Source organism: Molothrus aeneus, chromosome 32 (assembly GCF_037042795.1).
Source record: "Molothrus aeneus isolate 106 chromosome 32, BPBGC_Maene_1.0, whole genome shotgun sequence".
In the NCBI taxonomy this organism is placed as follows: Eukaryota; Metazoa; Chordata; class Aves; order Passeriformes; family Icteridae; genus Molothrus; species Molothrus aeneus.
Window position 1 is genome coordinate 2,187,222 of NC_089677.1, and position 13,998 is coordinate 2,201,219.

General features: G+C 38.4%; 1 protein-coding gene across 1 annotated transcript in view; it reads left to right on the plus strand.

The window, feature by feature from the left end:
* Positions 1-13,998, plus strand: part of SCUBE1 (signal peptide, CUB domain and EGF like domain containing 1) — a 192,671-nt gene that overhangs the window by 120,809 nt on the left and 57,864 nt on the right. The window contains exon 8 of the mRNA XM_066568428.1: positions 3,278-3,394. Within this exon, the coding sequence (XP_066424525.1) occupies positions 3,278-3,394 (117 nt within the window). The remainder of the gene's footprint in view (positions 1-3,277; positions 3,395-13,998) is intronic.

Here is a 13,998-nt window from a genome sequence, read left to right on the forward strand (position 1 = left end):
TTCTGGTATGAATTCAGTAGGGATGTTGATGGGGCTTCATATATCACTTTAAATTAACAGTAAGGTCTAATTGTTTCAGACTTTGAGCTTTGTCATAATTCAGAAGCAATCTAAATGCCAGTAACATGATGCTGCTTTAGTTGTGTCTTCAGTTTTGTTTTTTTTGCTACCTTGTCAGAACAAAAAAAAAAACAAAACCACAAAAAAAAAAAAAACCAAACCAAAACCAAAAAAAAGTTTGAAACAAACAAGAAAAAAGGCTAAAATGTTTATATTGTCTTTCACAGAGAAAAAAATCAGCAAAAATTATCTGTAGGACCAATATCACCATGAAGACTTGATCCAATTTCTAACGTCTGTTCTTTCCCTTCCATAGCTTCTCCACTGTGATAGAATGGAAATAAGTCATTTACTTCTGCTCTTGGCTTGAGGCCTAAAAGTTGTATTTGTGTTTCAAATATATGCTGAGGTTTGGTAGTGCTGAGGTGAGGGATGAGTTGGTGTCACCTCTCTCAGAAACTCAGAAACACATGTCGTCATGCATTGGGTTTGTGTTGTGTATAGCCTTCAGCTCCTCTCTTTGATGTAGCCTCTTTCCCACATTCTGCTATTCATGTTTGCTTTCTTTTACCGATGTTTTCTCACGACCTTGAGTTTAAGGAATTTCATCAGTACATCTCTCCAATTATCCAAAGTGTGAGAGGTACTGTCACATGTCCTCTTGCTCACTTGGATCTTCATTCTGTTAAGAGTTCATCATGTATGAAAGTCAGAGTTGCTAGGAAGGTTGCAGGGTATTTACCCTTTTTGGTTTGTTTTACTAAATCTGTGTGAAAATAAGAAAAGCTGCCTTGATTCCTTCTATTTATACGTAGAAATAACTCTTGTTCATTGAATGACCCTTACCCTATAGATCCAGTCATCCATGCCATGAGAAAAAAAAATTGTTGTGTCTATTCATTTTCACTGGATGTCATCCAGAAAGCAGAAATATTACTGCTTATGTTCATCTTGTGTTGACACACTGCAATAAAGGAGTCTTCATATGCCAGAGTTAATCTGCTAACAGAAGATTTACTGCTCTTTGCAGTGCCATGTCAAACGTAACCTTCAGTGCTTTTTCCTGAGTTTTAACCTTAACTCTTTACTCCTGGCAAATCCTCCTGCCCTTAAACTGTGCCCAAGTTAAAAATTTTAAATGACCTGATACATTTTGCCTTCCCTGAAACATAAAATTATTATCTGATATGTTGGTCTACGAGGACGCACTCATGTTCACATTCAAATGGAAATGCCACAGTTGTCGTTTGCAGAATTCTTCAAGCAGAAGTTTCAGCCTGTAAGTCTATAAAATAGTGCTTTCCAGAGAAGTAGATGAAAATCAGAACTATATTGCTTAAACAGTTAGGTTGAGGTCCTGCAAGGTGAGCAAGAACTGTCTGAAAATCAGGAGCTGCTCCGTTTTCAGAAATCCTTTCAGACTCATCTCCATTTTCAGAAATCCTTTCCAGATAACATGTCAATCCCTTTGTTAGCTGTGCTTCCTGGCAGTTGCATGCAAATCCATTTCTATACTGGTAGCTCTTTCTACATGATGTCATTACATAGCAAACAGACATAAAAATATAAAATCTATCTGGAGGACCGTGTGAATGTGTATGGGCTCAGAGACCTGTCCCATGCTGTTAATGCGTGTATGCCCCAGATCTGTGTTTCAGTTTGTTCTTAAGTGCCAGGAGCTTATTTCACACTGGTGGAGAGGCCTGTGCCAGTGCAAAAGAGAAAAAAACAATTACTTTGTTTTTTTTAAGCAGTGAAGTTCTTAAAAATGGCCAGTCTAAGTTCACCTTGAGGGCAAAGCACTTTAAAATAAAAGTCTTTTAGTACTAGTCAATAGAAAAATAAAGCCTGTTCTGTTCTGTGTAAATAATTTTTGATCAATGTACTGTTCTAAAGCAATTCCCAATTAGCATATCCTATAGCTGATTGTCAGACCCTGTCCACAGGGTACAATTGTGACACAGGCTGTGAATATTCAGCAATAGGAGTCTGTAAATCTGAGTAAGTAATGACAAAGCCTCTTTAGGGAAAGAGGTGAGCTGAGTATAATAATGGCAATCTTGGGGGGCAGTGGGGTATTTTAATTTAATCAAATCCAGAGCAACTGAAAAAGATACTATTAAAAGGACTTATTCTCTGAAGTAAATACTTTTCAGAAAAATGTACAGTTCAAACTGACATGCTAAATTGGCATCCTTACATCCACTCCATTCTGTGGATCAAAGAGAAGTTAATCGTTTCCCTTGCCTTTTATCTCCTTTATGGATGTGTTTGTGAGTATGTGTGCATATGCATGTGTCCGGTGTGTGCATGTGCATACATGAGTAACACCAAACAACGGCAGCAAGGGAGGGGTTCTTGCTTTTTCTGTAATGAAGTTGGAGATTTTATTTTTTTTTTTAATCCAGTGGTACCTAATAGTCACTGCCCACTGTAGTAAAAGCTCAGAAGTATTGCAACTTTCCCTTGCCTGTGTTTGCCCAGCCACCATTCTACATACTACAAGCACTGGGAAATTTCAATGACACAGCTTGGAATGGGTTCAGTGACCTCAATTATGCCCTCCCACCCACTCCAAACTCCTTTCAATTTGCAAAAAGCTTTAAGTGGACAAAACCCAGATGCCTTTTGCTTGTAGTTCAGTAAGAACAGATTGGGCATGTAGATTCTTGTCAAAGTGATATATGTAGTTCATTTTCCATTAACTCTTTCTTAACTAAGGGTTTTAAGTTCTCGGTTCCAAGCCTAGCACTCTGCTTTGCTTTCTATTGTTTTTAAAGTTCATTATGCCTACAACATCATTTAAAAGTGAAGTTTAAAATACCTCAACTAGACATTGACTGATGCAAAACAGAATGTTTGATTCTGCTTTTAAATGCAATCACTTTTTTTTTTTCTTTTTAAACTTGTTTCATATGTAATAACCCATCCTATTGTCTAAGAGAGTTGAAAAAACACGAACTAAATACACTAAGTAAAATCTCCAGTTTGGGAGGAAAGAGAAATCATGACTTGTGGAAATGATTTACTAGTCAAAACCAGTACGTGGACCCTGATGACCTTGAGCTTGCTTCAGTTGGCTAACTTAAAACTTACATTGCTTTTAATATGTTGTAATATTGCCCCAAAGAGGCAGTGCCCTTCCCCTCCCCCAGAGCATTTCATTACACTGCCTTTCTCCCTCTCTCTCCCTCTCTGTCTCTCTTTCATTCTGCAGAAACATGTGCTGTCAATAACGGAGGCTGTGATCGGACTTGCAAGGATACCGCGACAGGGGTGCGCTGCAGTTGCCCAGTTGGATTTACCCTGCAGCCTGATGGGAAAACGTGCAAAGGTCAGCCTCTGTTTGCTTTGCAATGCATCATTTGCCTTCAGCGGGTCCAGTACAAGATGTAAATATGCAGTTATTTAATCAATACTTTTTAAGTCGATTCAATACCGGTACAGTAATTGCAATTAAGTTCATTAGCTTTCTCCTTCCCTAATTTTTATGTTATTTACCTGGTTCAGTTGTTTTTCTTTTTTATTTATTAGAGGGTTTTATTACTGCAAAGAAATGAGATGCAGAGGTCAAACTGTTTCAAGCTGAGCAGAGATTTAGAGGAACAACTCGGGGCAGCAAAAAGCCTTTAGTTTCAAAGGACATTCTGATACCTTTGTAAAACCTCAGTCATCTAATGGTGTCTGCATTTGTCTATTCAGAAAGCGAGTTACAATTGTCAAGCAATACTTCGTTACTTGAGAATAATCAACTGCTTATTGCTGAGTGAACCCAGGTATTGCTCAGAAAAAAAACCCAGATACTTGGTCATTTCTGCACCTTCAAAAGATAAATAGCCAGCTCCAAAGGAAAACCAAAATAACATTGACAAATGCAGGAGTTTAAACCACACAGCTGATGCTCAGGTTTTACTGCTCCAAAGGCAGCACAAGAGCCTTGCCATTCATGTGTGTGTTAAAGCTGAGGTCAGGGGAAAAGAGAGCAGAAAAGAGCATCTGATAGCACTGTCAGCATGTGCTTGCAGTTAAGGAGACAGTGACAGCTCTCAAATGTCACAACACAGTCACACTTCAATGGCACGTGAGGAGATTTGGGTACATGTTGGTAGGATCAGGCCTTCCATCAACCATTTTCCCACTTTCCTGTGTATTCCTTTTGAGCTTCTTTGCAAAAGACTTGGGAGATGGAGATCCGGGAGGACCTGTCATATATTCTTGTCACAGAGAATATTTTTCATCACTCAGTGACTTAGCTTAAGTTGACCTAACTTGCTAAGCAATTATTGTGACTTTTTTTTCCTTCAAATTAACCAGAAATGTCAGAATATACTCAGTCCAGGGCTTGACATTACTTAAAATAGTAAAACCCACAAAAATAAACAGAAAATGTGTGGTTTCCTCTTGCTCCAGGCAGAAAAATCCCGGTGCTTGGGCATGATCCTGTTAGTATTTATAGAAATAACAGTCCATTTGCCTGTTCATTTGAAAATAAAACATTTAAGCTGCCATCGCACACAATGTTAATAGTTAAGGGTGAGCACACATCAAAACTCAGTCATCTTAGTTCAAGCCACATAAAAATAAACCTTGATTTTTACCAGCAGACTAGCTAAGCTGTAGCAGAACAGTAACAGTGATTCCACCAAGTGCTTAAAAAGGAGGCATTTTAATAATGTAACATGCACCTAGGCTTGATCATAATGTTTATTATTGAAACTGTGTCATGAATAAAAAGAGTAATTCTAAATTTAGACCTTTGGCCAGAGAACTAACATGAAACAATATTTATATAATAATCAAGACTATAATTATTCCTACAGAAAAATGAAATATTCTACTGATCCTCAAACCAAATACCTTAGCCCTAAGCTCTTTCACATTTTGCTTTTCCTCTTTTTTATGAGTAGAAAATATAAGAAACAAAATCTGTATTTTTATGATGCTGCTGATTCTTTCTTACTTTCTTAAAATAAGCAGCCACTGGAAATTAACACAGATGGTTTAATAAAGCAACAAGCCATTTCTTTTTAACCTTTATTGACATTTTAGGAAATACTCTTTATCCTAAAATGGTAAAATATGAATTTTGAATTTGACTTAATTAATAAAATTTATCTTATGTATTGCACTGTGAGATTTCTGGGCTAAATCCTGCTCTCCTGAAGCTGAAGTGATTTTGCATTTAAACCTATGCACAAATGATCCTGCACTTAAACTGACCAGTGAAGTTTCTTGCACAGCTTTTGCAGGCAGCCCATAGTCAAAGACAGTGATCTGTAGGATTTGCATCTCCTGAGGGCAGAAGTGAACTTTTTTGGTGGAGTGACATTAATGTCCTCTTGGCTCCTCTTGCTGATAGGTAAAGCCTGGAAAAGACCAGGCAGGAGAAAGTCAGTGTGCACATATTCCTTCTTCTGCAATCTCTAGAAAAGAAAAGAGAGTAATCAGTGCAAGTTTTCTCCTTGGATTTCTTTTTCCTCTTTACTCTCCTTGATTTGACTGGCCCCCAGTTTCTCATATACCCACTCCCCTGTTTCCTTCAGCTGTAATTTTACATCTGTGTGGTAAGAGCAAGAGATTGTCTCTTGGATGCCCTTTAAAGCATCTTCAGGGATCATGGAGCTGTCACATCCTGTCTTTCTTGGGCACAGTTTTCAAGTCCATGGAGCATCACAGCATGTCCAAGTGAGGTTTCTCATATAACATCATTCTAAGGGAGGTTATGTTTCTAAATATAGAAGAAAGATATGCCATTGTCTGTTAAGGGAAAGTAGAGATGTAGGGCATGTAAGAAAAGCTAAGAGGAACTGGAAGGAGAATTAATATATTAACTGAAAAATGCAATTGTGGGTCGAGCAAAATGATTAATATGGTTAGGTTTAATTTAGCAAATAATGTTGACCAAAAATAATGTTTTTATTGCAAAGTCTGTGATTTTTTTTAGTCCATTTTGGCATCTTCCTCTCTAAGCAATTTTACATAGTGCAGCTACTACCTGAAATTATGTAGAAGTTTAGATTCAAGTGACTTAAATAAGACTCAAAGAAACATCTGCATTTTGGGTATTGGGTATTAAAAGTGGATCGAGGGTAATTTATTAATGTGTAATTCTAGCTCACTTGTAGGTGAATAATATATTCACAATAATGTGCTTTTGTTATACTGGTAGTTTATGGAAATCTGCTGCCACATTTCTTCCTTTTTTTTTTTACAAGTGAATGAAGTATTTTTTTTTAAATTCACAAAATAGAAATACTATTTTTCTAAATAACAAAAATTTCTAGATGGTTCTGCTCAACCGTCAGGACTCTAGTCAATTTTAGGCACTGTGTAGACATGTAATTAGAAAAAAAGTTTACTGTCCATAATGTCCACAGGTTTTTGTTTAGTAGTTGGGAATTGCATTAATTGTTTAGCATAGAAAAAAGGAAAGTATACATAAAAATGTAAAGACAAGTTCTTAAAAAAGAGTTTATGCAAACATGCTTGATTGCCAAAAGGTGGCAAAAAAACCCTTTTAAATGTAAATAATTGTTCTATGCTTTGTTTGCAACATCACAGTTCCCATTCTGTAGGTCTATCGTAGAAGCTGGCAGGAATTTAAATCACAGAGTACAGAACTGAGTCCTGACTAAAAATCTGGTATTTCTCCTGGCCCCTCCCAGTGTGTCAGAGAATGGAAGGTGTAGGAGAGCAACTTCCAAGTAATACAAAGAACCTGCCTTCAGTGGTTTTGCAAGAGGTTGACCTCTTCTGTACTGAGAAATGAGAGTTCATTGTTCCTCAAAGAATCAAGCTCCTTTTTTAATGCACAGAACAGTCTGGTTTATATCAAATGTCAGTAAATTCAGGGGGAAAATTGTTGTGGATATAATTTTAACATGGAATACGTACAGGTATCTGCAGAGCACATAAGAAGACTACTGTCCACTGTTGTGGAGGATTGGTTTGCTTTCTGGAAACTGGAAAAATCTTTTTAATCTCTGATTAAAAATCTCTGATTTCTCTGTTACGTACATTACTTACCTGGTCTTGCAGTGAAATAAGACCAAAAGTGCTGTCTGTGGTCTAGTTAGAATGATCTTCAGATGTATTAATGGTGCTTGGATAAAAGTTCATGAACCTTTTGCTGTCTTTTAAAAGTCAGTCTTGAACTCAAGTCCTCCCTCAGTTGGCTTGGCACACAATGGAGAATGCTCCTTTATTCCCTTCAGCTTTCCTGTCAGCTTGGCTCTTAATAAGCCAAACCATGGAGGCTTTTGACAGCTAAGAGAAGAGACATTTCAGGCAGAAAGGGTTCCATGTTCTCCCTCTAATTAATGCTATTTAATTTCTACTGCCATTGTAACTGGGTGATGCCAGCTTGATGCTCAGTTCATTTGATGCTGTTGATTATTGTGCTACACATGAGGAAACAGTGTAGGTCACTTCCTTGAATGCCTACCAAGTTATCCCACAGAATTCAGCCAATTCAGGCAGAAAGGGAGACTGAAGATTAAAAGACATAGAGGCCCAGGATGCTTATTGCTCATTACCTCCTACCAACTTTTTAATATCCTCTGTGTTGAGCATATCAGGGATTCTGTGGTCCTCATCTCCCTTGTTTGTTGGTTTCTGTGCCTCCTTCCTGCTGAGTGACCTTTCCATAAATCCAGCTCCATTCTGCCCTCAGTGAGAAGATTCATCAGTTCAGCATTTTAATTATACTAAATACAGCTTGGGTAACTGATAATGAAGGAGGCTCATTTGCAAAAGACTTGTAGGGTTCAAGAGGAGTGAAGTCAGACTAGATTAGACTTAGCAGAGATTTCTGAAGATTGTTTAAATCCATCTGCCAAACTAGATCAAACAATAAAGAGCTCACCTTCCCGAGGACAGTTACAGGAGACAAGCTGGGCCAGGGAGAATTCTTCTCCCAGGACTTAAAGTAGAGAAGGACTGAGAATAATGGCAAAAGATGATGTCTGAGAGAGACAGGGACTTTCCCTTGTGGCTTCTCTAAGAAGAGAATCAGAGCAGGAGGAAGGGCCACAAGCTTCTAGCATGGTGTAAAATGTGTGACCGTGTATATGATATATATACTCCATTTCTGCTCTGGGACTTAACAAAGAAACTGTGCCCATAGATAGGCACTCTTGTGCCCGAATAAAGCAACTTCCCAGCACTCTGCACCTAGAGCTACAGAGAGGAACTGTGCAGACTGCAGCCCTTGCTGAGCTCCTGGAGTCACATAGCACAGCAAATGGGAGTTTTAAGAAGGAGAAACTGGATTTCAAAGCAAAAGCAAACATCTCAACTATGGCTTTCCCACAAACATCCATAAAGTGCTATCTAACTTTGCATGGTCATAGATGTTTGGTAATAGCAAGATGTGGATTATTTTGTTCAGCTGATTTCCTGTTTTGAATCATTTCACCCATATGTCATCATTTAATCTGCATCTTGTGAAGATCCATCCTTAAGGGGAAGGAACCTGACAACAGGATTTTGGGATCCTCAGCTGGGCTGGATTGTCAGGGGGTTTAGTAGCAATGTGGAATTACACATTCATAATGTGCCACCAGCTGTGACTAAGTGCAGCAGGATCAATTCCTGTGTAGGAACAGGTCTGTGCCAAGCACAGGTGATCTCACAGACGTGTTTAGGAGACAGAAAGTTCCCTCCACATCCCCATCCAGAGATGGAGCATTTTCTTGGCTGTGTGACACTCGGTCAGCCCTTCTCAGCACTCTGGCATATTTAACCAGAGCGGTGTTACGCTGGGGTTATGTGCCTGCATGGCAAACATTTCTCCTTCCTGCTGTCTCATTGTCATGGTGACCCAGCAATGGGATGGGCTCTCCACTTCCTCAAAACAGGCCCCCATCCTTCAGCATTCCAATGTAGCAAAGAAATGTGGCACTGACGCGCTTAAATACTTGACTGTGCTGCAGTGGGAGTATCAGAAATACCTGACTCGTAAATGATCTGTCCAGTAACTCAGCTCTGAAACCTCCTTTATCATTAAGCAATCTAGAAAAAAAAGAAAAAAGGAAAAAAAGAAAAAAAAAAGCAGGAGTGTAGAGACTAATGAAAAATCTCAAACAACTGCATCAAAGTTTATTTGAAATAAAAGGGAAATTTTGGATTGGCTGTGCTAGCTTGATATAGTAATTACATTTTTTAAAATCTTGCTTAATTGCAGCCTATTACAGCAGGAATATGTGTTTTAAATCAGTTTTGAGTACACAAAAAATGAAACCCTGAAGGTGAATTAAATTTTGAAAATGGAATTGTTTCCGTGAGAAAAGGGTTTTTTTTTAAAAATGAGTTCCAATGAAATAAAGTATGTCATGTTTTGTTAAATATGAACTGAAAAGTTTCATTAAATTAAGTGGTTTAAATTAATGCTTGACATAGGTTTGGTATAAGATTATGACTTAGATGCTGAAGGTTTTTCTCTCTTTTCATTCAGAACACACTAACACTAAGTGAAAAGCTCACTGTGAACGGTTTAGCTGGCCAATTTGGCTTCATTTCCTGGCTACAGAGTATCTGTGAACAGTTATGATTTCCTCCATACTTCCATTAATCGAAATTACATAAAGTTTGTTTCAGCTTTTTTTTCTTTAAATTGGATTAAATTGACTAGAGCACTTAGAATTGCATCTTGTCAGTCCTAATCAGTTCGTATGAAACTGAAAATGTTTCCTCTTTTTTTTTAAAAAAGTACACCACACAGAAGACAGGTTTTTTTTACTGTTTATTAGTAGTAAGATATAGGTGTTAATCTCATGCATCCACTATTAGCTCACCTGAATTATGATAATACCTTTATTTCACTGTGATTGATTAGGCAAATTTCAGAGTACCTTTGATAAATTCAGGTTTTGTTTGATTCATATCCCTGATCAATTTGACGGTTTTTTTGCATGTTAGTAAAAATTAGACAGTAAAATATACCCCAGTGCAAGAAAACCTCTAAAATGTATGCATCAGTCAAGTTTACACTAAGGCAGATGAAACTTTCTTGGCTTATATGACCACACTTCTCACAACAATAGAGGTCTCAATGCCTTTAGAGTCAAGACTGTAAGTTTGGAAGAGCCTTCTGAACTAAATGGGTCTGAGCTAAGAGAAAAATACAAGACAGACCCAAATGATTTCATGTGAATGAACTTTTATTTCCCCTTAGTTGTAAAGTGATCTCATTAAAAGTAGTCACCCAAATACAAAGCTTTCCTTGGTTGAATTCGTTCACATACATCACCATTTTAAATGGAAAGGAATTTAAATTATCTCCTGAAGAGTTTAAACTTTAACATTTAGAGGCAAATCTGTTCATAGCTGTCTGACTACTCCTGCTTTGAATCCACAGCTTCTTTCCATGCACCCCCCATGAGCAGTGTGTGCAATATCTGTGATGCTTCACATAGTGCAAGGAGTGTCAGTGTTCTTAGAGCAGGTCCTGGGGCTTACAAAGAGAGCTTTTCCCAGCTCACCTTTCTCCAGCAACATTAATTACTTTTTGAACACATGTGAAGAGGTTAGTTCAGCTCTATCCACACAGACACATTGGGTTTTTGAGGAACATAAGCATTATGAGCCATTATCCATAACAAGACATTACTATTTTCCAATGTTTTCTCAAAAAGAAAAAAAAAAGGAAAAACATACATACATGCAAATGTTGGGTAAGAATGGAAAGAATGAACTCAAATGAAAGAAGTAGCTGACAGTCATCACCTCCTCCTCTGCAGTCAGAGTGCTGTGATACCAGCAAATGTCAGCATAAATGTCAGCTTCAGAATTACAAGCAGCAGTGGGTTTTTGAAGAGGACGTCTGGCAAAGCCAGAAAGGGCAGAGACCTGCTTGTCTTATTCCCTTTTCTTCTGATTACATTTTCCTTGATCATTGCACCATGGCCATCTCTTATCTTTGAGATAATTTAAGTAGTTAATAGAGTGATTGTACTTTGTACATTTGACTCTGGTTCATAATGTCAGTGCTTCATGTCACAGCAATGTGGTGTACAGAACATTCAATTTTGTAACATTCTGCTGATATAGTGCCTTGGATTCATAGTTTGGTTTGGAAAGGAGCATATAGGAGATGGTCCCTTAGCCTTACCTTAGTCAAAGGTGCAGTGACAAGGAATGAGAGAGGGCAGCTTTTCCTTTAAGCTGATGAGTGGCATCTGTCTGCTTGCTGCACATAAATGAAGATATCTGGGCTGGATCACTCTGGGATATCCCAGAGCTGTAGTGTGCATGTTTTTTGGAGTCTGTCAAAAGTACCTAGGGGAAAGACAGGATTACTCTCAGCATACTTTAACTTACTCTGCTGGAAAAAAAAAAAAGCCAAACTCTGCAAGTGGAACAAGATTGAGATACACTTAGTACTTACACTCTCTATGAAGAAGCTGACCTGAGCACATAAACCACTTTACCCATGATCCTTGGGGGGGGCAAGTAGTACAAATGTTTTAGGGTAGTAAGTCAGATACACTTCTGACTTTTTAGGGGAAAATTTCTCAGACATTTCAGAAAACTGAATGCTCATGGGATTCCAAGTCAAGAACCTCAGTAGGAAAGGCACTGAAATTTGCTGTTTCATTTTTTAAAACAGACGTTGTCATCCTCAAGCCTTTGTGTAGACTCACTTTGTGTGACTCTTCATTTGATCCCCAAGGCCACTGTTGCCCCCACTGTTGATACCCAACTAGAATCCCCATCCTCTCTCCTATGCATCAGCCCCCAGAGGCATCAAATTTGATTTTGCACCTCACACCTTTTTCTTCTCTCAGGAATCCCACACAGTGAAGGGTGTTCTAGAATATAGTCAGAAGAATAGGTGACCCCAAGGGAAAATAAGCACAGCCTTTGGTAATTCCTGATGGGATTAGAGGTCTTACATCATATGGTTCAGCTATGTCCTATTTGTACAAGCTTAAAGAGGTGTGCATTGGGAAATAACATGGGACAGCTGGCACCCTCTGAACTCATCTCTTATTGCAATAACGTGCTCCTAAGGACATGGAAAGAGTTTAATCCCAACCTGTGGAGTACCCACTTTACTTGTCATGACAATATCTCTGAACTGGGTTAGCCTTTCCACTTCCTCTCAGAGGATCACAGTGCCTCTTCTTGAGCTCAATAATAGAAACAAAATATAAGAAAAAATGTTAATATAGTGGTGCTAAGAGGCCTTTGTTGTCCATTCAGATGTGGAAGTCAGTGCAAGACAAATTCTCAGTCCCTGTCTGGTTTTCTTCAGTGTTCCTCCCTCTGAAAAACATCCTTCTCCAGGGGAATCAGAGTGCCTTGATATTTTCAGTGGCAGGCCAAAGCCAACTGAATTTATCAAATGATTTTGTCAAAGCCAGTCCACAAACTGTCTGAAGCCAGAGGGTAGAGGTTTAGAAGTTAGCTATTAAAGTATGTGTTGTCTTTTAGCAACCTTTATGCGTTGACTGAAATGGTTCATTCTGAGCCATTCCTCCCCCCCAGATGGCTTTCTCCCTACTTCTCATCAATTTCAGCCAAGAATAAATTTCCCAATAATCAAATCAAGATCTAGTTTTCATAATTCATTATAAACAACTCTACTTCTATCAGATTTCATACACAACTCTGCTTTCAAGTAACAGCAGTTTACACTCCCAGAGTTTGCCACTAGAAATAAGTGTGTGTTCAAAAATAAGCCCCATTTGAGTTTGCTTCTCTGTACCTGCAAGCAATGAGCTATCAGAAAATAGAGCAGGTGTGATCACAAGCCACTACAGCCACATGTCAGAACAAAAAATACCTTTTCCCTCTCCATGCTGATCATAAGGCAAATACAAATCTTGTGGCTGAGGTCTGTCTTTTAGCCTAAAAACAAGGAAAAAAATAAATACAAAAACCTCTTATGACTTTGCATGAACAGAGGGCCACCATTGCCTTGCACGAGAAGCTGGTCCCTAAATTAATTCATGAACATGAGACTGAGATCAAGAATGATAGTAGTGAAAATGTGGGTTCTGCAGTAGTTAGATTAGTGCTTTTAGGAGGAACAAAAATATTAATTTAAAATAATACTTTTCTATTGATGTGTGATGCACAGATTAAATGTGCAATTAAATGTTCCATTAAAATAGCTTAACTTCCTTAAAATCCTTCTGACAAACCAGTTTTGACCATTACCTAGTATTCTGCACAGTTACAGGGTTTTGAGACCACATGCCATTTTCAGGAAGCAAGCAGGAAGCACTCTTGGTAAAGGCAGATTGGTGTGAATCCCAAACCGCTCAACTGCAGAAACCAGCAGATTTCTTTTTTTTTTTTAATGCTGTTGCAGCTAGATCACCCTGTCTCTTCCTCTTCCCAGGACTCCTCTTTAAGTAACAATAACATTTAATTAAAAAAATAGAGGCATTTGTGACAAACATGTAACCAAAGGCAGCCAGTGGGTGATTTCATTCCGTGAAACAATAGATGTGTCTGCCCAGCCAAAAAAAAGGTAACAAAAACAACATTAAATGAGAGGAAAATTAGGAATTTTATAATGAAAACAGTGGTCCTGTTCAGGGCTTGAGTACTGGCAAGATTTTCAGAACAAACACTTTGGGGAAGCCCTGAGATGGTTCCTATAACTGGACCCACTGAATGCCTCTACAGGGAAGTTTTTGGCACATGAATCAACCACATGCATGCTGCAGAGATAATAGGTAGGCTTGGAGTTGATGAGAGAAGAAAACACAAAGGGAACTTATTTGCTAGGAATGACAAATAAAAAGCCAAAAGGGAATATTAAAATACAGAGGCAGTTTTGAGGTTATTTTTTGTTTGATGTGACTCTAAGTGAGATGTGAGACCATCTGTGTCCAAAATAAACCATCATACACATCAGGACTGAGAGGGGGGGAAACTGAGTAACCAATGGGAGAACAATAATCGAGTTCAGCTTATCAGTGGAGA